We start from the raw sequence: 27,070 nt of genomic DNA, 5'->3' as shown, positions 1-27,070 counted from the left end.
AGGTGAAGAAATAGAAGGTTTAAGCTCATGTTAGATTTGTTGAGCCTGACTTGGCTTTGGAGACTCCTAAGTCGAGATGCCACTATGGTTAGAATCAGAGGAGACTCCCTGCCACTTATTAGCTTTGTCATCTCCATCAGGTTACTTACTAACTCCAAGCTCCAGTTTCTTTTTCAGTTAAATAGGGATGGTGACAATATCTTCCAAAGGGTCCTTATATTCCTTAAAAGGAAGATCATCGTTTATGGATGTCAGAGCAGGAAGGTGATGGCCATAGCAGGTGATTGGTGAAGTGGTTTCTTTCTTTCCTTCCTAAAGTTTAAAAGGACTAGGTGCTTTCAGTCTTATTGCTCCGTGTATGAAGTGAACAATTTTGGGTAATACGGTATCCTAAGGAAAATAACTGCTTAAAAAACTTAATCTCGTGTAGCTCGTTCTTTAAACCATCATAGATGGCTTAGAATTTTATTTATCCAAAAATACCTTTGCTTTTCCATTGCATATGTCTGCACTAACATTGACTTTTCTCCCTTGTTTAGAAAGCATGCACCTTCATTAAATCGAACCTTGACCCCAGCAACGTGGATTCCCTCTTCTATGCCGCCCAGTCCAGCAAGGCTCTCTCAGGGTGTGAGGTGAGTCCAGGTTCCTATGCTGACATTTATTTTAAACTGTAAAATGCATTTTTAAAGGGGAAGGGTCATATCAGATTATTATTTTTTTAACAATAAGAATCCATTGGTGTGAGTGTGAATTCCGTTCCTGTGGTTTTTTTTTTTTTTTTCTTAAGAAAGTATGGTTTGTTTATTTTTTTCTGGGTAGAGTGTGGTAGCGTCCTCATAGGTCACTGCAATCTCAAACTCCTGGGCTCAAGCAATCCTCCTGCCTCAGCCTCCTGAGTAGCTGGGACTACAGGTACACTCTGCAACACCTGGCTAATTTTTCTATTTTTAGTAGAGGTGAAGTCTTGCTCTTGCTCAGGCTGGTCTCAAATTCCTGAGCTCAAGGGATCCTGTCACCTTGGCCTCCCAGAGTGCTAGGATTATAGGCGTGAGCCACCATGCCTGGCCTTAAATAACTTTTTCCTACAGTTTTTGCCTTTCTTCTAGGAGATCTTAATTTTTTTCTTTCTATCTCCCTTTAACATTTAAAAATGTTCAAAGTAGGCCAGTGGCTCATGCCTATAATCCTAGCACTCTGGGAGGCCAAGGTGGAAGGATCCCTTGAGCTCAGGAGTTTGAGACCAGCCTGAGCAAGAGCAAGACCCCGTCTCTACTTAAAAAAAAAAAAATAGAAAAAAGTAGTCCCGTCTACTCAGGAGGCTGAGGCAGGAGGATCCCTTGAGCCCAGGAGTTTGAAGTTGCCGTGAGCTAGGCTGACACCACAGCACTCTAGTGTGGACAACAGAGTGAGACTCTGTCTCAAAAAAAAAAAAAAAAAAAAAGTTCAAAGTATATCTCCACACCAGGTTTCTGGAAATCATTTTGTTGAACGTGGAGAACCATAAAAGTAGACAAGTAACTTGGCAGTATCTTTTCAAAAGTGTTGTGCAGAGGTTTTGCAAACATTGCATTCTGGTGTCTGGGGATTGGGGAAGGAGCATGTGTGAGGCGGTGTGACTTTGGCAGCTGCTCTGTATGCTGTCTTTGGCATGTCTGCCACAAATTGCCAAAACCTGTTCTAAAACTCTGTGTCTGCCAATTCATTCTTAGATCTCTATTTCAAATGAGACCAAAGATCTGCTTTTGGCAGCTGTCAGTGAAGACTCGTCTGTTACCCAGATCTACCATGCAGTTGCAGCCCTAAGTGGCCTTGGCCTTCCCTTGGCATCGCAAGAGGCACTTGGTGCCCTTACTGCTCGTCTCAGCAAGGAAGAGACTGTGCTAGCGTGAGTTGTCATCTCGAGCACTTCTCAGGCTTCATTTGTCTTGGGTACTATCCTGAGAGGGTTCATTCATTGGTTCAGCAGATATTTCCTGGGCACCTATTATGTGCCAGGTGCTCTGCTAGGCACTGCAGACATAATGTTGCATTAAGGCAGGTAAGGTCCCTGTCCTCATGGAGCTTACATAGGCACAGTCTTCTGCAAGCTGCTCAAGCTGAAGGCAAGTACTGAGTCATGGCCTAAACATGCAGCCACCTGGAGACCCAATTGCCCTTTTGAGGTAAGAGGGCTCGAGCGAGGATAGATAGGATAGATAACCGAGGAAGAGCCACATGCATCTCTTGTTGAGGCTTGGCCAGGGACATTTTGGCAGTGGAGGCTCTGTAAAGAAGGGTTTAAGGAATCCTTGGAAGTTGTGAGACACAGCATGTGTTGGGAGAAGTGGGTATTCATGGTAGAATATTCTAGGAATCAGACTCTACTGCTCTGCAAAAGGCTCAGGTGAAGGAGAAGCATTTTATAGAAAGGGGCTTGGAGAAACTTTCCCATGTTTATTATAATATTGTAACTGACTTCAGGATATTTGCTAAACTTTTAAGTGATAAATATAGGTAGTAGTTTTTTCCTTTAACACTAAAACTCTTCCCTTAAAACAATACTTTTGTGTTGTTTGTGTGCCCCACTCAATTGTAACCACTGAAAGAGGGTGTGAAATGCCTGGAGATCCTGTAAATTGTTAAGCAAGAGGTTGGTAACACCAATTCCCCTTTTGAAAATAGTGAGATTATTTCCCAGTTTTTTGATAACAGCCAAATTGTTTCTAAACTTGAAGCTTTGTTAGGGCAGGGCTCACAATCAGTTGACATTCTTTCTTTGTCACTCTCACACCCTACTCATATTCATGTGGTCAGCAGATCAGTGGCTCTGAGGTTAACTTTGCCCAGGACTTGGCCCTTTTGGCCCTTTATTTTAGGCTACATATTTTGATCTCTGCTAGTAATCTCTGTGGAAAATGCTTCCCCGGTCACCACCATCTCATGTCATGATGTCCCTGTCAGTGACTTACTCCTCTGATACCACCTTCTACAAAAAACCCGTCCTCTCCAAGCAAAAAGGAAAATCTCCTTTTTCAAAACCCCAGAACAGAAAGAAGTACAAAAGCAGTACGTCCACTTTGGAGTCGGACAGTCTTGGGTGTTAACACCAGCTGTGTTCCTCCTTTGCTGTGTGATTTTGGGCAAGTTACTTACCGCTCTGTGCCTCATCTGTAAAATGGAACCAATAGTCCTTGTATCCTACAGTGAATGTTAGGATTAAATGAGATTATAGAAGTGAAGAGCCTCATGCAGTGCCCGGTTCTCAGTGGGCATTCAGGAAATGGAGTTCTTTTTCTAGATCATTTCTTTCTTAGGTCTCTTTCTTAGCTGATTACTTCCTTCATTGAATTGTAATTATTTCTGTATTAGATTATAAGCTTCTTTATTTGCAGTGCTGCTAATAGAGCCTGGCGCATAGTATGTGCCCAATAGTTAATGAAAGCTAAAACTATATTTTGTGTTTCTGCTACCTTATAGGAAGCCTCAGATGGAAAGAGCATATGCTATGAGTCATAAAGAACTTTGTTCAAATCCACACTCTTCTACTCAATACCTCTGAGACTGTAAGCAGGCTGTTGAACCCCCCTAAACTTAGAGTTTTCATATGTATAACCCAGAGAACGATATCTTTCTTAGGGTTATTGTGAAGATCAAACTGGTGGGATGCCTAATATGACTACTAATTTGCCCTATTTAAGGAAATCTGATATAAATTAGGACTCTTCTAAATGGGCCTTCTATATTTAAGTGGACTTACTCTAGGAAATATATGTTTGTAAACTTGAATGGAAAAAAGCAAATATTTATAGGTTTGAATGAATCATCTGAAAAGATGTCATTGTGGTCTCTCATAAACCAATTTCTCTGAATCATCTGCTGTATATTAGCAAGATAGGATCTGTTTTCTTGAATATAGGACTCCAGAGAAAAAGAAATTGCTGTCTGGGGAATAATTAAAGCCAGTGACAAAACTTTTCTAAAGCTAAGTGGATTAATTTCATTCTAAAACTTCTGAGATTGTTACCAGTTTGGCACTCACTCATTCCAAAGAAGAAAAAAGCAATATCTTAATTGAAAAGTTCTTTCTAGGCTATTTTAACAGCCTTGTCTGAGCTGAGGATTTATCATGGGCAGATGTGGGATTTTACTCTTGTTGGGAAATTCAGGTTTCATTTTCTCAAGTGCATTATAACAAGCATCCCATCGGAGTCGTAGAATACTCTGGGGCTTCTCTCTCTGTGAATCGTGACCCCTCCGTTTTCCAACTTGTCATCTTAATGGAATTAGTTTTCCATGAGCAGAATCTAAACTGTTACGATCTCCACATAAGCAGACAGATTCTTGCTGTACATTCCCTGACACGCTGACTGGATAAGTGGTGGGTCTACACAAGGGCCCGGTCATCTCTTCGGAATTAGGGAGCCATTCTGGGGTTGAGCAGCAGTCTATTTAACCCCCAGGGGGCCTCAGCTTTCCCCACGGCACCCAGAAAAGCACAATTTATTTATATTTTCTAAATCATCTGCGTTAAGAGAATAGAATCTAATAAATACTATGTATATATACCTATCATAATCGATCTTAAAAAGTTTACCTTATAAAAGTATGCTCATAAATGGGTAAAAATATATGAATAAGCCATAAAAAAGAATGAAGTGCTGATATATGCTGTAACAAGGATGAGCCTTGAAAGTGTTATGCTAGTGAAAGAAGCCAGACAAACGGTCACATATTGTGTGATTCCGTTTTATATGAAATATCTAGAATAGGTAAATCCATTCAGGCAGAACATAGATTGGTGGTTGCCAGGGGCTGGGGGAAGACAGAATGGGGAGAAACCACTTAGGGGGTGGTGGTTGCAAAGCATTGCAAATGTAGTTAGTGCCACTGAACTGTTTACTTTAAAGTGGTTAATTTTGTTGTGTGAATTTCACCTCAGATTTTTAGAAAATGATGTATATGAATAAGGGTTGTCGGTTGTAGCATTGTATGACCTAGTAAAGCAAGTGTTTATCAACTGGAGATTAAGAGAGTAAATTATGGTACATTTAGACAGTGCAACTGTGTCATTGTTAATAAGAATGAAGTACATTTATGTGTACTCATGGAAAGAGTACATTAATAACATATGTTATTAAGTTAAAAATAAATTGGGGGACAGTTATCTTTTAAGGGTGAGTGTTAACAGGAATTTTAACTTCTTTGGTAATGTATTGTTTAAATTTTTGACAAATACTTATTTTTATAATCAAAAATAAATGGTGGGAAAAGCAAAAAGAATAGATTCTGCTTTTGGAACAAGTCCTCTGTTCCTTTCCTTTTATTTAATGCTTAAAGGATGAGTGACTTTCGGGTCCCCCAGCAGGGTAGCCCAAGCATTAGCCATTCAGCATGTTTACTGAATGCTTCCTCTTCATATTGCTTTGCTCTGGTTTTCAGGAAAAGTGGGTCCAAATTCTACCTAACAATCTACAGATGTAGATTCCACAATATGTCTTTGGTCTTGGAGTAAGAAATATAGAAAATTAACAGGTACCAACTTCTGCCTGGCATAGTGCCTTGTACAATGTACAACCAAGTACACCTTGGTTGAATCCTGTTTTCACAAAGAGCATATCTCTTATAAATTTAATTCTTAGTTTCAGTGTTCTACATGTGGTGCCATTAGAAACAAAATCAATTTGGAGGGAGCGGGCAGTGGTGAACCTGTGCTCCCTCTCTCTCCGGTGCCCGTAGTTCATATTGCCAGTATTATTGCCTGGATTATCTTCTCAAGCTGTGATGTTCTTTTCCTGTCCTTATCACATCTGCTCCAACTAGATTATATTAATAAATAAACTCCTTAAAGGCTGAGACCAACTTATACTTCTAAAGAACAAGAGCGGGATATTTGTGAAGGTGTCTGGATATGAGAAGGGGTGAGTAGTTGAAAGGAGACTTGCCATTCATTGGGGATCCACTTTTTACCTTCCAGAACGGTCCAGGCTCTGCAGACAGCATCCTACCTGTCCCAGCAGGCTGACCTGAGGAACATCGTGGAGGAGATTGAGGTGTGAATCTCTTTTGCCAATTAGCTCCTGTCTTTGACACTATGTAAAAGAGTCCTGCAGATAGACGTGCATGATTTGTTATAGCCAGTTACATTGCTTTTTTTTTATGGAGACAGTGTCTCACTCTGTCACCCCAGTTAGAGTGCAGTGGTGTATCATAACTCACTGCAACCTCAAACTTCTGGGCTCAAGTGATCCTCTTGCCTTGGCCTCCCAAGTAGCTGGGACTATAGGTGTGAGCCACTACGCCTGGCTGATTTTTTTTTATTTTTAGTAGAGAGATGAGGTCTTGCCCTTGCTTAGGCTGGTCTTGAACTCCTGAGCTCCAATAATCCTCCTGCCTCGGTCTCCCAGGAGTGTCAGAATTATAGGCGTAAGCCATGGTGTCCAGCTTTTTATATCCATGGCACACTTATGTTCTTTGTGTTAGAGCAAAATGTCCAAGGAAATATTTGTGCCTGGTATAATAAGTGCTCGAGAAGTACTCACTGTGGTTTTTATTATTGCTCTATCCTTTCCTTTGCCCAGGAGATCCTGCTCCTTAGGGGCCACTCTCACGAAATACATAGCCAGTGAAAGTCCTGATATTGTCATCACCGGATGCTTCACAGGCACATTAGCTGCCTGGTCTTGTTGCCCAGGAGAGCAGTATGTCTCTCTTCATCTTTTGTAGCATTGAATAAGAAAGGGAAGTGCTATGCTTTGTAGGTTGTATCCGAATGGATGGCCGTGCACTCCATCTGTGTCGTGATGCTTTGCTGGGTGTACTGCGGCCTGGCCCACAGGCCTTCTGCCCAGAGCAGCTGGTGCCTTCAGCGCCATGAGTTCTGTGCTTGGGCATGAGTACAAGGGGCCAAGGAAGGAGCACTCTCAGAGCTGCAGAAGATACTGTTCTCTTCAAATGTCTGTGTGATATACTTCATTCTCTGCCTAATCACCTTTTTTGAGAACGTACTAAGTGACTGAGATGGTCCTCAGATTTTAGAGTAAGAGATTTCTCAAAATTGTGTCTGCACTGGGGTTGACAGTGGTTTGTGCATCTCATTTCTGCTGTCACTTGACATCCAACATGCTTCTGTTTTGTTGTGACAGGACCTTGTTGCTCGCCTGGATGAACTGGGGGGCATGTATCTCCAATTTGAAGAAGGACTGGAAACAACAGCATTATTTGTGGCTGCCACCTACAAGCTCATGGACCATGTGGGGACTGAGCCATCCATTAAGGAGGTGCCTGTCTAAATTCTCAGGATGAAACCCAAAGGGGCTGGCAGCTTTATCTGCTAAGGATAGCTTTTTTCAAAGAGGGAGGTTCAGATAATACTCTGGGGTATTGTCATTCAGTGTCTTGGGTTAGGCTTTTTGAGGAATAGAAAGATCAAATGCCTGTTTTCAAGAAACTGGTTGTCAGTTGGACAGTCATGTAAACAAATCATCACACTTGCTTTAAATGGGGCGTATACGTGTCATGAGGTAGTGGCAAGAAGGCCAAGTGCATTACACTTGTTTCATCTCCCTTTTCTCCTGATACCCCTTCCTTCTTATCTCATGAATGCTTTCCACTTTGGTGGCCCATGCAGATCCTTTCTCTGAAAAGTGCCCTGTACGTCCAAATCGCCTATTCTCCTTTCCCCTTCATGCTCAGCAATGGCTAAATCTTAGCTAATCTTTGCTGATTGACATAGTTCACTGAGAGGCATGTGTGTTTACCAGACATCCGCCAAGAGTTAATTCTTTTTTTTTCCCCAAGAGGAGCTTATTAACCTGAAAGAACCTTTAGTTGAAATGTGTGTAGGAAGTCTTTTTGAGTAGGACCCTCTTTGTATCCCTTGTCTGTGAGACAGTTACCACCCTTGATTTAAAGTACAAGCTGCTGCTATTTAAATTTTAAGAGGAAAGATTTGGATTCTAAGTTAGAACTTTTATTTCTTTATGCATTATGAATTTTGGGCAAGTTTCTTTAAGTAAATGGTAAACATCTGTCTTGGATCATATGAATTTTGGGCAAGTTTCTTTAAGTAAATGGTAAACATCTGTCTTGGATCATATGAATTAATTTCATATTTTCTCCAGAGGATATGATCAAATAATTGATTCATATATTTGCATTCTTATTGTGTCTTTTCCTTCATCCTAAGTGTAGGAGGTCTAGAAATAAACTCCCTTTTAATTTCTGTTATGGGTGAAAGTGCAGGAATGTGGGAACTTATGGTACAAACTATTTGGGGATTCTCCTATACACAGTAAAATGGATGAATTGGTAATATTATACATATACAACTTAAACTTATTCTTTCTTTATTTCCAAGCTTTTGCAAACCAGGTGTTTGGCTAGGGTAATTTTGCTGTCACTGCTTTCTTTTGACATAACAATTCTGAGGAACATTCATCCATTTTAACATGTCAACAGCCTGGTGATGGAAAAATGTAATTGGTACAATTAAAGAAAATTATTTCATGTCGACTGTGAATAACACCACCAGGAACAAAGGAGCTCTTTTGTTAGATGGTAGATATTAAAAAACAAAACTGACTGAAGTGGAAAATGTTTCCTCCTAAGCAAACAACCTCTAGAATTTTAATTATGCCTTTTAGGTTCTACTTTCGTAAAAAATTGCTTTTTCTTTTCTAAGCAGCCCATTAGTGCTTTTTTGTATTTTTTTAATTTAAAAAAATTTTTTTCCATCCTTGCTGTAGGTAATTAGGTCTTAATGGAGAGTTATTTTAGTTTCTTTCTAATGCACATTTTAGCTATGAAGTTTGGTCTTATAAATACAAATTTTGCTGCAATTTACTACTTAGAAGCAGGGTGGGAGGGAGGATAGTTTAGCTGTGAGGGTGATGGGAATCAAGAAAGAACAAATTTTCTCTGGAAGGACTGTGGGTACAAACAGACATACACGGTCTTGCTGTTTTTGTTGTTATAACTTGTAGAAGTTACATCTTTGGCTTCAGTTTCCTCATTTGGGAAACATTGACAGTACCAGTCTTGTAGAGCTTTTGTCAAGATTCAAGTTAATGCATAGCACCCATCACGATGCCTGGCATTTAACAATGATTACTGTTATATGTATTTTATAATATACTTTCGTATCTCAGTAGTTATCTGGAAGTATCTTGTTTTTTTATAGTAAGCATTCCTTAAATAGTGGACAAATAAATGTATGCATTTCAGTTTGTAGTAGAAGATGGAAAAAAAATCAACCAAATCAAGTTTTAAGCTTAAATGGAGAATATTTGCTTTTTCTCCCTCTACCAGTTTGGGTTATAAAAGACTGTCCATGTGAACACCTGAAGCAGATGGAATGACTTGAGTCTGATGGGGGTGGCCCTGTCACCTCTCTGCCTGAGGAAGGTCTGCAGCTGCGTTCCTTCCCCTTTTCTTCCAGGATCAGGTCATCCAGCTGATGAACGCGATCTTCAGCAAGAAGAACTTTGAATCCCTCCCAGAAGCCTTCAGTGTAGCCGCTGCTGCTGCTGTGCTCTCCCAGAATCGCTACCACGTGCCAGTTGTGGTTGTGCCCGAGAGCTCTGCTTCTGACACTCATGAACAGGCTATCCTGCGGGTATGACTTCCATGCCCAAAACGTGCCACTGTGATTGCGATTTCTAGCGGAAGGCTTTCAGAAATCCAGGCCACAGGACACAGCCAATTGTAGCCCCCACGAGGAAATTACCCATTAAATGTAGGACAAGGTTCACTTTCCTTGGCCTGGAAATGGGGACTTGACCACTGGGTGAACTAGTCACAGAACCCTTCAAATCTATCAAAAAGCCGCCCTGCCCCCCCCACCAGAGGATTTTAAATAGTATGAGTTTTAAATAAATTAAGGGTAAGGAGATTGCATTTGCAGGTCCATAACTGTAGATGTGTAGAGAAGTCTTGCTTCTAAAATGCATTTCCCAGTACCAAATCTTTCTGAATATGTTGTTTTAAGATAGGTGTTTTAATTCGCAAGTAATTCTGGTGCTTACAGGTGTTAAAGTAAGTATCAGGTCTCTTCCTCCCTGGTACTGTTAGGATGTAGTGTATCTTTCTGCCTCTTCATAACATAGTCCTCCCTCTCGCTCAGGAGTAAGCATGGACTTATCTTCTGTGTTAACTCTTTGAACAGAGCAAAGCACAGATTTTGAATATGCTTATAAGTTTCATTTCAAATGAGACATTTTTTTTTTCTCTGCGTAACATTGAGTTTAATAATTCAGCAGAACTTCACTATGACATTTTCAGGGCACTGGCCAGGAACTCGAGAAACGAAACCATTTTGTTACGGGTCCTTGTCTGTTTCAAAAACTGATAATAAAAGTCCATGTAAGGAGTGACACTGATCTCAACACAAAACACCTAGAGAGAATAATTTCCCTCTAAATTCCCAAGTGGCTAAAAAGAGGACTATATAGACAAATTTTGAACAGGTGCTTCTCCGAGCTTCAGTTTTTTCATCTAAAAATAGAGAAAAGAATAGTACCTCCCTCCAAAAGTGGTGGAGATTGGTTGAGAGAGTCTACGTAGAGCCCTTAGAACTGTCAAATAAGGCATTTTGATGCTGTTTGGAAACTAGTGACAAGCTAAGATCTTCGTAAGAGATTAACATTTATATCTAAATGTTGGGGTTCCACATAGGACAGTTCTGTCTGTCCCCTTAGTTCTACTCTGGTGGCCCCTGCAGATATCCTCCTGGAAAACTGCCCTGTACTTCAAGATGGCCTATCCTCTCCCTACATACAACTCATATCCCCTCAACAAAGACTCGAGTGAGAACCTGATTAACATAGTTCACTGTGAGTCAAGAGGGGCTTAGAGAACAAGGTGGAGACAGGTTTGAGTCCTGGCTCAACCACTTAACTGACCATGTGGCCTTTGGCTGTCCCTTAACCCCTTGTGGCCTCAGTTTCTTCATCTGTGAAACGGATTATGCTGTCTATCTCATACGACTGATGGAAGGATATATGTAAAGGGCCCAGCCTAGTATCAGGCATATAGTTGACTTTCAACAAATGATAGTTATTAGCGTTATCTATATTTTTTCAGTTTTCCCATTGCTGATACCTTCCTAAAGTATTTTTCTGGCTGACAAATTTTTTTTAAAGATTCTGTAGTAGAGAATGGAACAGGGAATCAGGGAAAAGGATATATAACTGTTTGTGTAATTTGGGACCAGTCATTTTCGTTCCCTGGGCTCTAGTTTCCTTATCTGAAAACTGAAATAATTGGGCAAGATCATCTTTAGGATCCTCCCCCACTCTAGTATTGTATAATCTATCCCATTCCTAATTGAATTGTGTGTTTTCTGTATTGGATTTCTGATAGGCAGCAGGTCAAAGTCGGGGAAGATTTCCTGAAACAAGGCTTTTTTGCTCTCCTGCAGAGCTTGCACCTTATAAATAAAGCACCCCAGAAACAAAATTCTCTACTCCTGCAGCCTTTGTTGCTACAAATAATTTTTTATTTATTTCTAGTTGCAAGTTACCAATGTGCTGTCCCAGCCTCTGACTCAGGCTGCTGTTAAACTAGAATATGCTAAATCTGTGGCCTCTGGAGACACTGTCCTCCAGGAGACGTCCTTCACCCCTGTAGGGTAAGTCTGATCATATTTTGGCAGGGCATCAACCTGTTTGTTTTGGAAAGTTAGCCTGCAGCCACTATAACAGATTAATATGGATAGTGCCATGATCAGAAAACCAAATTTACCTAAATGCCAGTTAGGTAAATTTGATGTGCTGGTATCAAAATGCTGGAGTTGAATATAAGAAAAGGATTTTTAAAACTAAAAGAATTTGGGTTTTACTGTTTTATTCATTGTCCACTTCTAGTTGGTTCTGTATTGTGATAAAAGTAGCTAACTATTTTAATATTTATTGTTTTTTTCTGGTGTGTGAGTAATATATCTTTATTATAGGAATATAGAAAAGCACAAAAGTGAAAAGATAGCTCATCCATAATTCTACCACCCAGAGATAACTACGGCTAACATTTTACATCCTTTTTTTGTCAGTCTTTTTTTCTATGCATATAAATAGATTTTTAAAATTCATTGAGGATTATGCTTTATAACAATGGATCATGAATCTTTTTCCATAGGATTAAATATTCTACAATCATTTTTAATGGCTACATATTATTGCTATGTAAACTTCTTTTTTTTTTTTTTTTTTTAAAGATGGGGTCTTGCTCTGTCGCCTGGGTCGGAGTGCAGTGGGGTGATCATAGCTCACTACAACCACGAACTCCTGGGCTCAAGCAATTCTTCTGTCTCAGCTTCCTGAGTAGTTGGGACTATAGGTGCATGCCATCATGACTGCTAAGTTTTTTGCATTTTTTTTAGAGACTGGGTCTCGCTACGTTGCCCAGATTGGTCTCGAACTCCTGGCCTCAAGCTATTCTCCCACCTCAGCCTCCTGAATTACTGGGGCATGAGCCACCGTGCCTGGCTCCATGCTATGTAAATTTTTTAAAAATTAAGGGTCAAGCTGGGTAAAATGGCATTTGCCTATAATTTGAGCTACTCAGGAGGTTGAGGTGGGAGGATCAGTTGAGCCAGGAGTTTGAGACCAGCCTAGGCAACATAGTGAGACCCTGTCTATAAAAAAAAAAATTAAAGGTCAATTTTTGTATGGAACTTTTTAAAGCGTTAAATTGGTAAGTTACTGAGATCAGGAGTTTGGATTTTAAAGAGAAAATGTGTTTTTTAGATAGTAATAAAACTACATACCCAATATGTGAAATTTAAAAAGCAAAATCATTTTTAGGAATGATCAGTGGAATGGTAAAAGACATTGGGATTTTGCTGTATAGTTAGAGTTAGGAATTATCTTCTTTACCTTTTAAAATAAAAATTAATTTTTTTAATAAAAAAGATGTGTCCTTTTTTCTTTTTTTTGAGACAGTCTCACTCTGCCACCCCAGCTAGAGTGCAGTGGCATCAGCCTAGCTCACAGCAACCTCAAACTCCTGGGCTCAAGCTATCCTCCTGCCTCAGCCTCCCGAGTAGCTGGGAGTATAGGTGCACACCATAGCGCCTGGCTAATTTTTCTATTTTTAGTAGAGACGGGATCTTGCTCTTCTCAGGCTGGTCTCAAACTCCTGAGCTCAAGCAATCCTCCCACCTCAGCCTCCCAGAGTGCTAGGATTACAGGGATGAGCCACTGTGCCCGGCCAAGATATGTCTTTTTTGAGAAATTCACAAAACATGGAAAAGTAGAAATAATACCAAAAAATTACCCACAATTATACTACTCTACACCAACCTCTTTGAACATGTTGGAGTATTTCCTTCTACTTTTTTTTGTTGTTGTTAAGCATAATCGGGGCATACTGTAGATTTAACCTATTTTACATTAAATTGTGGAAAGCTACCAGGAGGAGGTTGAACTTTAGGAGCTGAGGGGGAAACAAAGGAAAAGAAAACTTTGGAAACTTAGGAGGTCATTTTAGATAGTTTTAAAGGTTTCCCCGCATTGTAATCTGTGATTTAGCACGAGATTCCCTAAGTAGGATGGGAAGTCAAAAGGTGACTGAAGGATTGGGATATAGCCTTGGACTGTCTGAAGGAGACACCTTATTGGCCCTGTTTGTCATATCTATGACTTTCCTACATGAATTCTTGCTAACCCTGCTGTCATTCTTAACAGGGATGTTTTTGAGCTAAACTTCATGAATATCAGATATCCCAGTGGTTATTATGACTTCTCTGTCAAAGTTGAAGGTGACAACCGTTATATTGCAAATACTGTAGAGGTAGGTGCTTTTCTTTCCATTCCCATTGCCATGTTAAAATAGCCAAGGAAATGACCAAATAGACATGCAGCATTAATTGTCTGGAATATTGACTTCTCTTTGCAACCAGGCTAACGTGACTATGTTAAGAGAGGGATAGGTTCAAACTATGCTGTTTGCCAGACTTAGCCAAGGCAGTAAATCAGGAACTTGTTCATCATGAGTTTGCTTTTATTTGTAAATTATTCATTTTCCATTAAAATTTATCATTACTATCTTATGTAAAATTTAGGAAGTAGAAAAGATGAAAATCACCCGTAATTCCGCTGAGGCATAAATCTTTTGTGTGGTAGGCCTTGGTAGATTTAGAAAAGTGCTAATGCCAAATAGGTGACAGAAAGCATCAAGTGACACATATACAAGACTGTAATGAGGCTATCTGGGTAAAGCATAAAAGAAAACTGATAATCCATCATAATGAATTGTGTTTCAGATGTTTAGCTAACTCTAGCTGGGTTGAAGATCCAAGTGGCTTTAAGCCTCATTTATCTGATGCCTATTAGTGTTTTTCCCAGATACTTGAAGTTTTACTTCTTCCAGCACTGTGGCTTTCATTTTAACCTTTTTAGATAGTAGTTTATTTAAGATGAATTACACATTTTCCTACTTTCCTGAACTCGAGTATGGTTGAACCTTTTTTTACTCTGAATTAGGATCATTAGTGTGAACCCTTTGTTGAATGTCTGTTACATGAGAAGCACAGTTCTGTGTTTTGGTTATATTATTTTATTCTTTTTTTTTTTTTTTTTTTTTTTTTTTTGTTGAGACAGAGTCTCACTTTGTTGCCCAGGCTAGAGTGAGTGCCGTGGCGTCAGCTTAGCTCACAGCAACCTCAAACTCCTGGGCTTAAGCGATCCTACTGCCTCAGCCTCCCGAGTAGCTGGGACTACAGGCATGCGTCACTATGCCCGGCTAATTTTTTTTCTATATAGATTTTTAGGTGTCCATATAATGTCTTTCTATTTTTAGTATAGACGGGGTCTCGCTCAGGCTGATCTCGAACTCCTGACCTTGAGCAATCCACCCGCCTCGGCCTCCCAGAGTGCTAGGATTACAGGCGTGAGCCACCGCGCCCGGCCTCTTTTTTTTTTTTTTTTGAGACAGAGTCTCACTCTGGTGCCCGGGCTAGAGTGCTGTAGCGTCAGCCTAGCTCACAGCAACCTCAAACTCCTGGGCTCAAGTGATCCTCCTGCCTTCAGCCTCCCGAGTAGCTGGGACTACAGGCATGCACCACCATGCCCAGCTAATTTTTTCTATATATTTTTAGTTGTCCAGCTAGTTTCTTTCTATTTTTTAGTAGAGACGGGGTCTCGCTCTTGCTCAGGCTGGTCTCCAACTCCTAAGCTCAAACAATCTGCCCGCCTAAGCCTCCCAGAATGCTAGGATTACAGGCGTGAGCCACAGCACCTGGCCTTGTTTTATTCTTATATTATTTTATTCTGCAAGATGAGTGGAGTCATCTTCATTTCATAGGTGAGGCGCAGGGGCGTAGAGTAACTTATACCAGTTTCGTTAGTGTGCCCTGGGCACTGTAGAGCTAGCCTCAGAGACTGCAGAGCTGTGTACGGCTCTAGCAGCTGGCCTTTTCATAAAGTTACTTTCTTCTTTCTCTTCCACCACGTTCAGCTCTCATTTCTCAATGTTTCCGCTACTGTGTCTTTGCTGCATCTACCTGAGTACATCGCCGTGCTTTCTGCTTAATAGAGACCTTGGAGTGGTACTGTGCCTTTCCTGAAATATTCAATGTATGCTGTTTGTGACAGCTAATTTTCTTTACTATTCAGATGTCATTTTCTACTCACTTTTTTAAATTATAAATGTTTTTATCTTTTCATTTGGAAATAATTGTACTCTTAATAAACATTACAAAAATAGTGTGTAGAATTCCCATATACACTACACCCAGCTTCCCCAAATGTAAATATTTTCTGTAACTATAATATAATTGTCAATACCAGGAAGTTAACATCGATACAGTACTATTAACTAATCTATAGAACTTAATTCAAATTTTGCCAGTTGTTCCACTAACATCGCTTTTGTGGTCCAGGATTCAATCCAGGATCACATATTCCTTTTGTTATCACATCCTTAAGCCTCCTCCAATTTAAGATAATTTTTTTGTTTTTCATGACCTTGACATTTTTGAAGAGTACTGGCCAAATACTTCGTAGAATGTCTCTATTTGGGTTTGTCTGATGTTTCTTATGATTAAATTCAGGTCATGCATTTTTTATAATAATGCTCCAAAAGCAGTGCTCCGCCCTTCTCAGTGCAGGAAGTATATGATGTTGGTATATCTCGTTACTGGTCATGTTAACCTTGACCACTTGAATAAGATGTTGTCTGCTAGGTTTCTCCACTGTGAAGCTACTGTTTTTCTGCTTTATAATTAAGTGTTTTGTGAGGTGATACTTTGAGACTCTGCAAATATCCTGATCATCTTGTTCACAACAGTTATTACTATGGTGTTTACCAAAAATGATTTTCTCTTTTACTTTTACATTTATTAATTGGAATTCTGCTGTAAGAAAATAACTGTCCTTTCTCCCTCATTTATTTATTTATCCAATTATCTATAATAATAAATATTCTCATAATAAATATTATAATATATAATGTAATATATTTATAATCTATCATCTCATGGATATTTATTTTACTATATAAGTTATGATCCATTACCTTCATTTATTTTTTTACTGATATTACCCAAGGTTTGGCCTTTGGAGAGCTCCTCAAGTTGACTCCTGTGATACTTTCTTTTGATGAAAGAAGTAGGCAGGTAGACAGTTTGACCTTTTCAAAAAATATTAACAAGGATAGTTTAAACACTTGTATCTGAAGTCTGGCAGAAAGGAAGATGTTTTCTGGAACTCTGATCTCTGTCTCATGTCTGACCTTTTGGGCATGAGACATCTGATGCTAGTGCGTTCACTAAGACAGAGTTTGGATAGAAACTATTATCGTGTGTACTTCAAACCTTTCAAATCTACATTCTGGTAATGTTAGTTTCCTTCCTTAAGAGGCCTTATTTGCAACTTAACACATTAAAAGACAAGCTTTTTTTTTTATTTTTATTTTTTTGAAACCTCTTCTGTCCACCTTTGAATCCAGCAGGCTGTTACTTAACTGCTTCCTTTCTTTTCACTTCTACCTCCTAGTCAGTTACCAAGGCCTGTTGATTCCACCTCTTAATGTCTTTTCCATGAGTCTTTTGTTGTTGTTTTATTAGATATCACCAAATTGCTCTTTTCTTCATATTCTTATCAATATCTGGTATTATCAGTTTTTCATAATGCGATGCATATGAAACAGTATCTTGTTTCAGTGTTTTTCCTTGATTACTAGTAAAGTTGAGCATCTTTTCTTATATTTGTTGGCCATTCAGGTTTCCTTTCCTGTGAATTATCAGAAATCTTTGCCTGTTTTTCTTTTGGTTTGTTAGTCTTTTTTTATTATTGATTTTTACAAGTGATATTTTTTGTATATATGTATATATTTTAACCATAACATTTATTGCATGACTAATTATTGAAATTCTTAAGATGAACTGGATGCTGCAACAGCTGCCTTCTTGGGTTTAGGTGTTATTCTTCATGAGAGTCATGCCTGAATCTGCGGTATACAATTTTTAGGTGCCTCATTCGACCCAGTCCAGGTGGTATTTTTGTCTTTCAGCCTTGGCACTCCAGTTATATTTTTTCTTGCTCTTGGGAGTGTAGCCACATGTACCATAGATCAACTTCTGAAGGTGGTGGGCCTTAGAGCCACAGCAGTGGCACAGTATGTGCATCTTATTGTAATGCTTTTAGAACAATGACGTTCCCTGTGTCATCTTGCTTCTGTGGCTGAGACCAAAGAGGAGGAGACGTATATATTCTGGATACTAATCCTTAGTTATAAGCATCAGTATCTTCCCCTAGTCTTGCTTTATGGCATCTTTTGATGCATGGAATTTAATTTTAATGAAGTCTAATTTAAAAGTCTTTTCTGAGATTGTGTTTTTGTATTGTCTTTACAAAAATCCCATGCTATCCCAGGATAAAAAAGGTATTCTCCTATGATTTCTTCTAACAGTTTTTAAGTTGTTTTTCCCCTTATTTAGGACTTCAGTCCACTTGAACTTTATTTTTATTTCTTGTTGTATTTTATACCCTGTCTATAATTGTACTTACTGAATTATATTACCATTGTTTGCTTATATGCATTGATCTTTCACTGGGCTGAGAAATCCTGTGGGTGGAGATCAAATCTTGTTTTTCGGTGCTTAGTTTTCATCTCAGACACTTAGAAGAAGAAAAGGATGGAGTGGTCTAAAGATGTTTTCTCACATTCCAGAGCCCTTAGAACTTTATGGTGATTCATCTTCCAGGGGTGAGCCTTGGCTTTTATTTATTTATTATTTATTATTTATTTATTAAATAACAGCTTTTATTTTATTTTATTTTATTTTGAGACAGAGTCTCACTCTGTTGCCTGGGCTAGAGTGCCATGTCGTCAGCCTAGCTCACAGCAACCTCGAACTCCTGAGCTCAAGTGATCCTTCTGCCTCAGCCTCCCAAGTAGCTGGGACTACAGGCATGTGCCACCATGCCCGGCTAATTTTTTGTGTATATTTTAGTTGTCCGGCTAATTTCTTTCTATTTTTAGTAGAGACAGGGTCTCACTCTTGCTCAGGCTGGTCTCGAACTCCTGAGCTCAAATGCGCCTGGCCTAAATAACAGCTTTACTGAGGTATAATTCTCGTACCATAAAATTTACTCATTAAAAGTATGCAGTTCAAGCCGGGTGTGGTGGCTCATGCCTGTAATCCTAGCACTTTGGGAGGCTGAGGCAGGAGGATCCCTTGAAGCCAGGAGTTTGAGACCAATTTGGGCAACATATGAGACCCTGTCTCTAAAAAAAAAATTTGTTTTAATTAGCCAGATGTGGTGGCACACACCTGTAGTCCCAGTGATTCAGGAGCCTGAGACAGGAGGATCGTTTGAGCCCAGGAGTTTGAGGCTGCAGCAAGCTATGATGATGCTACTGCACTCCAACGTGGATGACAGGGCAAGACCCTGTCTCGGGAAAAAAAGAAAAAAGTATGCAATTCAGTGTTTTTAGTATAGTTACAGACTTGTGCAACCATTATCACAATCTGATCCAGAACATTTTTTTTTTTTTTTTGAAACAGAGTCTCGCTTTGTTGCCCAGGCTAGAGTGAGTGCCGTGGCGTCAGCCTAGCTCACAGCAACCTCAAACTCCTCGGCTTAAGCGATCCTTCTGCCTCAGCCTCCCGAGTAGCTGGGACTATAGGCATGCGCCACCATGTCTGGCTAATTTTTTCTATATATATTTTTAGTTGGCCAGATAATTTCTTTCTATTTTTAGTAGAGACGGAGTTTTATTCTTGCTCAGGCTGGTCTCGAACTCCTGACCTTGAGCCATCCACCCGCCTCGGCCTCCCAGAGTGCTAGGATTACAGGCGTGAGCCACTGCGCCTGGCCCAGAACATTTTTATCACCCTAAAAAGCAGCCCCACGTCTATTAGGAGTCACTGTCCATTCTCTCTTCCTCCTGGCCCTGGGATCTGCTGATCTACTTTCTGTCTCTGTTGTTTGCCTGTTTGGGACATTTTGTGAAAATAGAATCGTATGTCACCTTTTGTGTCTGGCTTTTTTTTTCACTTAGCATACTATTTTTAAGGTTCATCCATGTTGTAGCATGTATTAATATTAGTACCTTATTCCTTTTTATGGCTGAGTAATTGTATGGATATATCACATTTTGTTTATCCATTCACCAGTTGATGGACATTTGAGGGATTTTAACTCTTTGGCTCTTATGAATAATGCTGCTATGAACATTCATGTGTAAGTTTTTATTTGAACACCTGTTTTCAGTTCTTTGAGATATATGCTTAGGAATAGAATTACTGGGTCATATGGTAACTCCATATTTAACTTTTTGAGGAACTAACAGGTTTTCAAAGCAGCCGCACCATTTTACATTCCTACTAGCAATGTATAAGGATTCCAGTTTCTCCACATCTTCACCAACACTTTTTATTACCTGGCTTTTTGATTATAGCCATCCTAGTGGGTATGAAATGGTATCTCATTGTGGTTTTGATTTGCATTTCTCTGATGGCTAATGATGTTGAGCATCTTTTCCTGTGCTTTTTGGTCACTTGTATATCTTCTTTGGAAAGATGTCTATTCAAATCCTTTGCCTGTTAAAAATAAGGTTTTTTTGGTCTTTTTATTTCTTCCTTTCCAATCTGTATACCTCTTATTTCCTTTTATTTATCCTTTTATATTACTGAATTGTAAGAGTTCTTTATATATTCTGGTTACAAGTTCTTTGTTAGATAAACATATGATTTGCAAATATTTTCTCACAGTCTGTAGGTTGTAGTTTCACTTTCATGATACTGTCTTTTGCAGCACAAAGGTTTTGATTTTGATGAAGTCTAGTTTGTTTTTTGTTGTTATTGCTTGTGATTTAGGTGTCATATTTAAGAAACCTTGCCTAATCCAAGGTTGTGAAGATTTACTACTATGTTTTCTTACAAGAATTTTATGGTTTTTGCTCTTACACTGAGATTTCTCATTCATTTTGAGTTATTTTTTATGTACGGTGTGAGGTAAGGGTCCAACCTCCTTCTTTTGCATATGGATCATCTAGTGGTCCCAGATCCATTTGTTCAAAAGACTGTTCTTTCCCCACTGAATTGTCTTGGCACATCCTTGTCAGAAATCAATTGACCATAAATGTAAGGGTTAATTTCTGGACTCATAATTCTGTTCCATAAATCTGTATTTCTGTCCTTATGCCAATACCACGCTGTCTTTATTACTGTAACAGCTTGGCTTTTTGTAACATCAAATCTGGTGTTTTTCCAAGTGTTTCTGTTCCTTTTGGAAAAATGATCTAAGTACAAAATAGCAGAAAGGGCTAATAGCTGTTGTTCATGCAATGATAATAAGCCCTCATTGAGGCCATTTGCTGTCCTTTTCCTTCCTGGTGATGGAAAAAGCATTAAAAAATCTTTCTCCCTCTTCATTACATTTGAGCTGTGTGTGTGTGTGTATGTGTGAGAGGGAAAGAGAGAGAGAGAGAGTTGGTTCTGACCTCTGCCATATATGCAACTTTACTTTGTAATTTCAGTAACAGTCACGCTAGAGCCTTGGAGCAGGTCAGTGGGTCCTGTGTGCTCTCCCTAGAGATGCTCGACATTGGTCAGAGTGCATTAATGGTGGTTTGGTATGGGAGGCCTGTAATAGCACTCATTGACATTGAACTTGCTGTCAGGGGAAGCATGGGTTTTGGAAGCTTTCATTAGCATTAATTGCCCCTAATGCACCATCATTTTGACAGTAATAAGCTAAACAGGAGGTTATTACTCCCAGCAGAAAGACAGCATTTCCTGGCGTTAAAACATTTTTTGAGATGGATATGGCATGCGGTGCAGGCAAAGAAAGGAATAGCATGATCCCGTGTAAAGCAGGCTTAGCTGCATTTAAAGTGCAGAAACAAGTCCCTTTCCTATTATAAAAACTAATCCTACAGCGTTGGTTTAAAGAAAGAAGCAGCTAATCAACAGGGATCCTATGCTAAACTCTTTAAAAGAGGGCTTTGAAAAAAGTTATGATGATTTTTATTTCTAAATTTGCTTTAAAAGAGTAGCATAAAAATGCTTTTTCCTTTGAGACTCATTTGTTGTAAGATTTTAGGAGCAGAAGGATTTTAAACTGTTGCCTATGTAAGAACAGCCCTGTAGTGTTTCTGTGCAGCAAAGAAAGTTGTAACTTAAGGAGCCTTTTAAAATTAGGGCTGAGAGCAAACCAAAAATGACTCAAGTTGACTGCAGTTTGCCCTTTGCTCATTCCATGTGTCTGTATTGTCTGGGAATGCTCATGCTGTCTTCAGAACACACACACAACTGAATCTTGATTAGCAGGCCCTAGTGGCCATGTTACTTCTGAAAGTTTATAGTCAGGATTCTAGGTGAACACCTGAAAATTGATGGCTCCCTTATCACTATGATTAGGATACATTGAGCAGCCTTACACAATTCTTTAAACCTCTGTTTGTGTATATGTATCTGCTGAAAGGGAGAGTGATTATTTTTGAAATCATATTTATTGGGTGATACCTTTTTTTTAAGCTAGGTCAGAACTCCAAGGATGATACTTTCTTAATTCAAAAAAGTATATAAAGAAGATAGTAAATGACCCACAGTCTCATTGCCAAATGATCCCTATATTTAAAAAATAGTAAAATATCCACGTGTTTTTAAAAAACTTAAAAGTACAGAAAGGATATAATGAAATATAATAGCCTCCTTCCATTCTTTCAATCGGTCTTCCTCAGAGGAATTCCATTATTAACAGTCTCCTGTGTACTCTTTAAGAAAAAAAGAATACTGATTACAGCAAATGTGAGCATATCCTTCTTAATGTACATAAAAGAGATCATTTGATAAATAGTTGTATTCTTTGCTTTTGCCACAAGTATAGAGGCTCCCAGCTTTACCCTTGGGGAGTCTATTAATTTGACAGCCATCTCCTGCTCCTACCATAATTCACCCTGTTGCCTAGATTCAACGACAGACAGTGATTATAAATATAATTTTGCTACTAGATGGCTGGATATTCAAAAGTAGGTAATATCTCCATATTCTTCCATAGACATCTACCTTGTTCTTTTTAATTGCCTCACAGTAATTCATAGGGTGCATTATTCATTTAGCTAATCTCCTGTTTATCGATGTTTAGGTGGGATGATAATTTCAAGATCACATTTACAAATTAAATGAATGAGTTCTTAAGAGAATGAGTTACAGAAATGAAGAGGGAATTATCTGGTTAATGTTGGTGAAGATTGCAGACTAGTTAACTATGAAGACAGATTATTTTTGTAGCATAGAATATTGCTGATCTCCTACCTCTCTCAAAACTGCGAAGCCCACCAAGCCTCTTCCTTAGTCTTCTTGCTATGGAACATTTCCCACTCCCCAATCAGGGGCTACCCCTGGGCAGGCTTGGGTCACAGTTCCTTCTCCTGTGCTTTCATTACACTTTGTACATCCCTCCATTAAGGTTGCAAACTGGTCTGTTATAATTATGGTTTGCATATGGGACAGGAAGTGTATCTTGCCATCTCTGTGTATTCCCTGCACCTAGGTGCTCCACATGGTATAGGGAAAGTGTTCTCAGTGGAATATCTTGCCAGAAGTCAGTAGCCTCGTCAGAGCTCTTTGCTTCTCTGCCTGAGCCTTCCATTCTAGTTTGTCGTCAAATGGAAATGGTGATGGTGCCTATCTGGGTTAAGCTTTATATGGCGAAGCTTGCTCTGGTTCTGAGCCCTGTATGAGTTATGAAGCTGTCTACTCAAGAGAGAACCCACAGAACCAAAGTCGAGGCTCCTTGCTCTCTCCCTGATGGGTCATCAGCCACTTCCTCCACTGCCATAATTCACCCAGTTGCCTACACTCAGTGACAGGCAATAATGCTAAATATACTGCTAATAGGTGGCCATGTATTCAAAAATAGATGTTAATATCTTCACACCTTCTGTTAATAAATCTTAAGCAAAACAGAACTCCCCTATTCAACCTGATAATTGAGGCTGTTGTCACAAAATAGTTGTTATGGAGGCAAGAGAGAAGGCTGTTAAAAGGAATAGCTATCTTTATCTCTTTTTAATTTTTCTTCTTTGCCCTTGATTGGAGGTTGTCACACCTTGATATGGCATTTTATTATAGGAAAATGCCAAAGCTATTTGCCCAGCCCTCTGTCTCTATTCCTTGATCCTGACTCAGACTATAAACCCGTGGATTTGGCAAGGATTTCCTTAAGCATTACATTCAAACCTATCAAATATTTGGAAGGCTCACAGATATGTTTGCACATAAAAGCACCTCAGGTTTGCATAATTTGCACATTCAAACTAGATTTTAACTCAAAAATGTCCCATGAATAGACTGTTAACATATTTTCTATCTCTTTTGGGTGTTTACATTTATTTTAATCTAATTTTTAAATTTCTTGTTTACTGGCATTAGCTAGCTCCTCTTTGTGAAAGTGTTTATAAGGGACATACAGAATTCAAACACTGGAAGAGTCCAGATAGATTGGTTTATGCTTATAACAACAGTTAGGCTTAAAACAACAAAGGCTGATTTTTTGTCCATGCTACATGTCTTTAGGCGGTCAGCTGGAGGCTGTGCTTCATGTTGCCCTTACTCCAAGACCCTGGCTGAAGGAGCCAGCTTCCCCCTACACATTGTCTGTGTCCATGTCAGTGGAAAAGAGAGAATCACACCCTCACTCTCAAAGCTTCCACCTGGAAGTAACACACCTGCTTCTACTCATGTTTCTTTGGCCAAAGCAAGTGACGTGGCCACACCCAACTCCAAGTGGGCGGGGCAGTAGAATTCTACCACATGCTCAGAAGAAGAATGAGAAGTACCTGGTGAACAGTGCAGATAACTGCCATAGCTTGTCAGGTCTATGCAGAGTTCCAGTGCTCCTTGGCACAGAGGGAGCGTTGACGGGAAGCTGTATATAACAAGGTGCTTAAGCACATGGATTCCGAGTTGGAGTGCCTGAGCCTGAATGTTGGCCCTATCACTTACTAGCCATCTAATCTTGAGCAAGCAGCGTAATCTCTCTAATCCTTAATGTCCTCATCTGAAGTAGCACTACTTTATAGAACTGCCGTGAGGATGAAATGAGATAGTTTTTACCAAGCCAGTGCCTTTCACACAGCAAGCACACAGTGAAGCTTAGCTATCGTTAGAGTTGAACACTTATTGATCTGAATTATTTAAAGGTTACTGCCTAAGGATTTTTCCCCTTATTTATTTTAAAGGACACATGATCTACTCTTTTTTTTTTTTTTTTTCTTTTAAAAATATATACCATCTATCCAAAGCTAGAGGGATGAGAATCAAGAGGTTACTTTTTAGGCCTCAGGTTGGGAGCGGGTGGAAAATACTACCTGGCTGGGTCAGGTTTCCTATAATCCTTAAAGACTCCTGTCCTAGGACTTTTTTCATGCCTTTGCTGACCTTAACAAGTGGAAAGCTTTGAATATGCATGTTAATTCCTTGTATGTGCACCGGTTGACTTGGCGACTGTCTTCTGTTTTGCTCTAGCTCAGAGTCAAGATCTCCACTGAAGTTGGCATCAGAAATGTTGATCTTTCCATCGTAGATAAGGATCAGAGCATTGCGCCCAAAACCACTGGGTAGGTGGGATGCCCTGGGGGCACTGGGGGAGCCCAAGATGAAGAGCTGAAGAGGAGCATGCCTAGGTGCATTGAGCCCCTCTGGACATCAGTTCTGTGTCAGCAGGGATCCGGTTTGCATCCCAGATTACAAAGGCTATAGTTGCACTGGTACTGCATCAGAGATTCTGCTTGGCCTGTAAGCGGATTTGGGTGTTGTGTACACCAGTATTCAGTCCGTGAACAAACTGTACATTACCAATCCGCTCGGAGATAAGGAGCTTACCTCAGGATGTAAGTCTGAGTCAGTCAGCTATATCACTAAGCACATTATTTAGTTCAGATGACAATTTTTTAAATAGCAAGACCTTCTCAATGAAGGAAGCAGCGTATTAATTTACATTCTGGTGCAATGGCCTTATCTTCACAGTCCTGAATTTGCTCTTAGTAGCCTCATGGACACTCTCTCTGGCCCTGGTAGGTCTGAAATTAGTTGGAAGCCTTGTTGGTCCTTAGAACTGAGCTGGCAAATACCCAGCATTAGGGCTGCCATTGCCCTTCCCAAGTCCGGGGAAGGCATCACTAGTAAGTCACAGCGTTTGTTCCTACTAAGCTCAGACTCAGCTTCAGAATCTTTTTTTCTTAACACAACCTTCTAGGTAATCATTAACAATGATCAGAGTTGGACCAGAACACTGTATGAAGCCCGTTTGCCAGCCCTTCCTCAAATCCTTATTTTGGGGATCTAGATCTCTGGGTATAGTCTAAACTCCAACTTTATTCATCTGGGGTGGCTTTAGAGGCCAGAACATAGTAGGTGACCCCTCAAGGCCATTTTGAAGACGACGGATGTCAGTCAGAGCCTGGAAGCCTAGCAGTCACGCCTTCTAAATCACGTAGAGGTCGTCTTTCTGTCTCTGGCTTGGTTATTTCCGTAGTGATATTGGAGATGAGCAGCACTGTTTGAGAATCCACTGAAATAATGTCTGTTAGGGTGCTTTGCAGTTTAATTCTCTATATGGATGAAGAGTTGGTGTTATTCGTGAGTAAATATAAAGCATAAATATAAAATAAAGCCAGGTGTGGGCTCTATAACCGTTTGGTTTGTTTACCCTAAAATCCCAAGAGATAGCTGTGAAAAGAACAGTTTCCCTCATCAAGTCTGCCTTTTGAGAAAATGACTTTTTAAAACCCAGTTTCAGGGCCGAAGAATAAATTAAAGCACTATCCAGGAAGAAATACAGCATTAAAGAAGCAAAAGCCAAAATTAGCCTTGTTTGCTTTGCACCTCCTGTCCCTGGTCTCTCGACCTTGCTCACATATGCTGCTAGCGTCAATCCTGTGATTATTTCTCCTGCGGTTCTGCCAGCCTGGCTCCCCCCTCTCCTGTGTGCCTGCAGAGGTACACGTGAGCTCCACTGGCGCCTGACTTGGTTGAGTTGCTAGCCGTAGGTCCTTGAAGTGAAAGCCCAGAGGTATAAGCATCTGCACACAGCATTTTCCCCAGACCCGGCTGAAAGTTGATTCTGAGTTTTCCTTAGTCCTGGCTTTAGCAATCCAATTTAGCCCTAGGCCACAGACAATTCTCCACAACTGTCTGTCCACAACAGAAGTGTTACAGTGGGAGAGTGAGGATTAAGCAATGAAGTGAAGTATGCATTCTTTGCGTGTTCTCAGCGATTTGCAGATCCTCTCCGAAGACTAACGGCATAACGTCTCTTTCAGGGTGAACTACCCAGCCAAAGCCCAGGGCACGTTCATCGCGGACAGCCACCAGAACTTCGCCTTGTTCTTCCAGCTGATAGATATGAACACTGGTGCTGAACTCACCCCTCACCAGGTCAGGAAGAAGCCCAGCTAGTTCTCTTGGGCTGAAACATGAGTGTGCACTGGAGTTAACATTGTGGTGTATAACATGGACTAGAGGAAGTTCTACATTCCTGCTTTCAGACCTTGACTCTGAACCCTGACAGTCCTTCAGATTCTTCCACATGAAGCTTTACCCCTCGCACTGGTTGTAATCCTTCACCTGGAATACACACTT

General features: G+C 39.9%; 1 protein-coding gene and 1 pseudogene across 6 annotated transcripts in view; one reads left to right on the top strand and one right to left on the bottom strand.

Moving 5' to 3' along the window:
* RPN2 (ribophorin II) overlaps positions 1-27,070 on the top strand; it is a 52,500-nt gene that overhangs the window by 11,990 nt on the left and 13,440 nt on the right. For 5 of the 6 annotated variants that reach the window (XM_069496256.1, XM_069496255.1, XM_069496252.1 and 2 more), the window contains exons 3-11: positions 540-635; positions 1,713-1,888; positions 5,957-6,032; positions 7,125-7,259; positions 9,419-9,595; positions 11,490-11,608; positions 13,662-13,767; positions 24,956-25,047; positions 26,752-26,866. In XM_069496256.1, coding sequence (XP_069352357.1) covers positions 540-635; positions 1,713-1,888; positions 5,957-6,032; positions 7,125-7,259; positions 9,419-9,595; positions 11,490-11,608; positions 13,662-13,767; positions 24,956-25,047; positions 26,752-26,866 — 1,092 coding nt within the window. The remainder of the gene's footprint in view (positions 1-539; positions 636-1,712; positions 1,889-5,956; positions 6,033-7,124; positions 7,260-9,418; positions 9,596-11,489; positions 11,609-13,661; positions 13,768-24,955; positions 25,048-26,751; positions 26,867-27,070) is intronic. The other variant, XM_069496254.1, reaches the window with a different exon arrangement.
* On the bottom strand, positions 17,350-17,644 carry LOC138401139 (large ribosomal subunit protein eL37 pseudogene; annotated as a pseudogene).

The sequence above is a fragment of the Eulemur rufifrons genome, chromosome 20 (genome assembly GCF_041146395.1).
Source record: "Eulemur rufifrons isolate Redbay chromosome 20, OSU_ERuf_1, whole genome shotgun sequence".
Classification (NCBI taxonomy): domain Eukaryota; kingdom Metazoa; phylum Chordata; class Mammalia; order Primates; family Lemuridae; genus Eulemur; species Eulemur rufifrons.
Note: the sequence above shows the minus strand (reverse complement) of the source record. Positions and strands in the feature narration are given on the sequence as shown.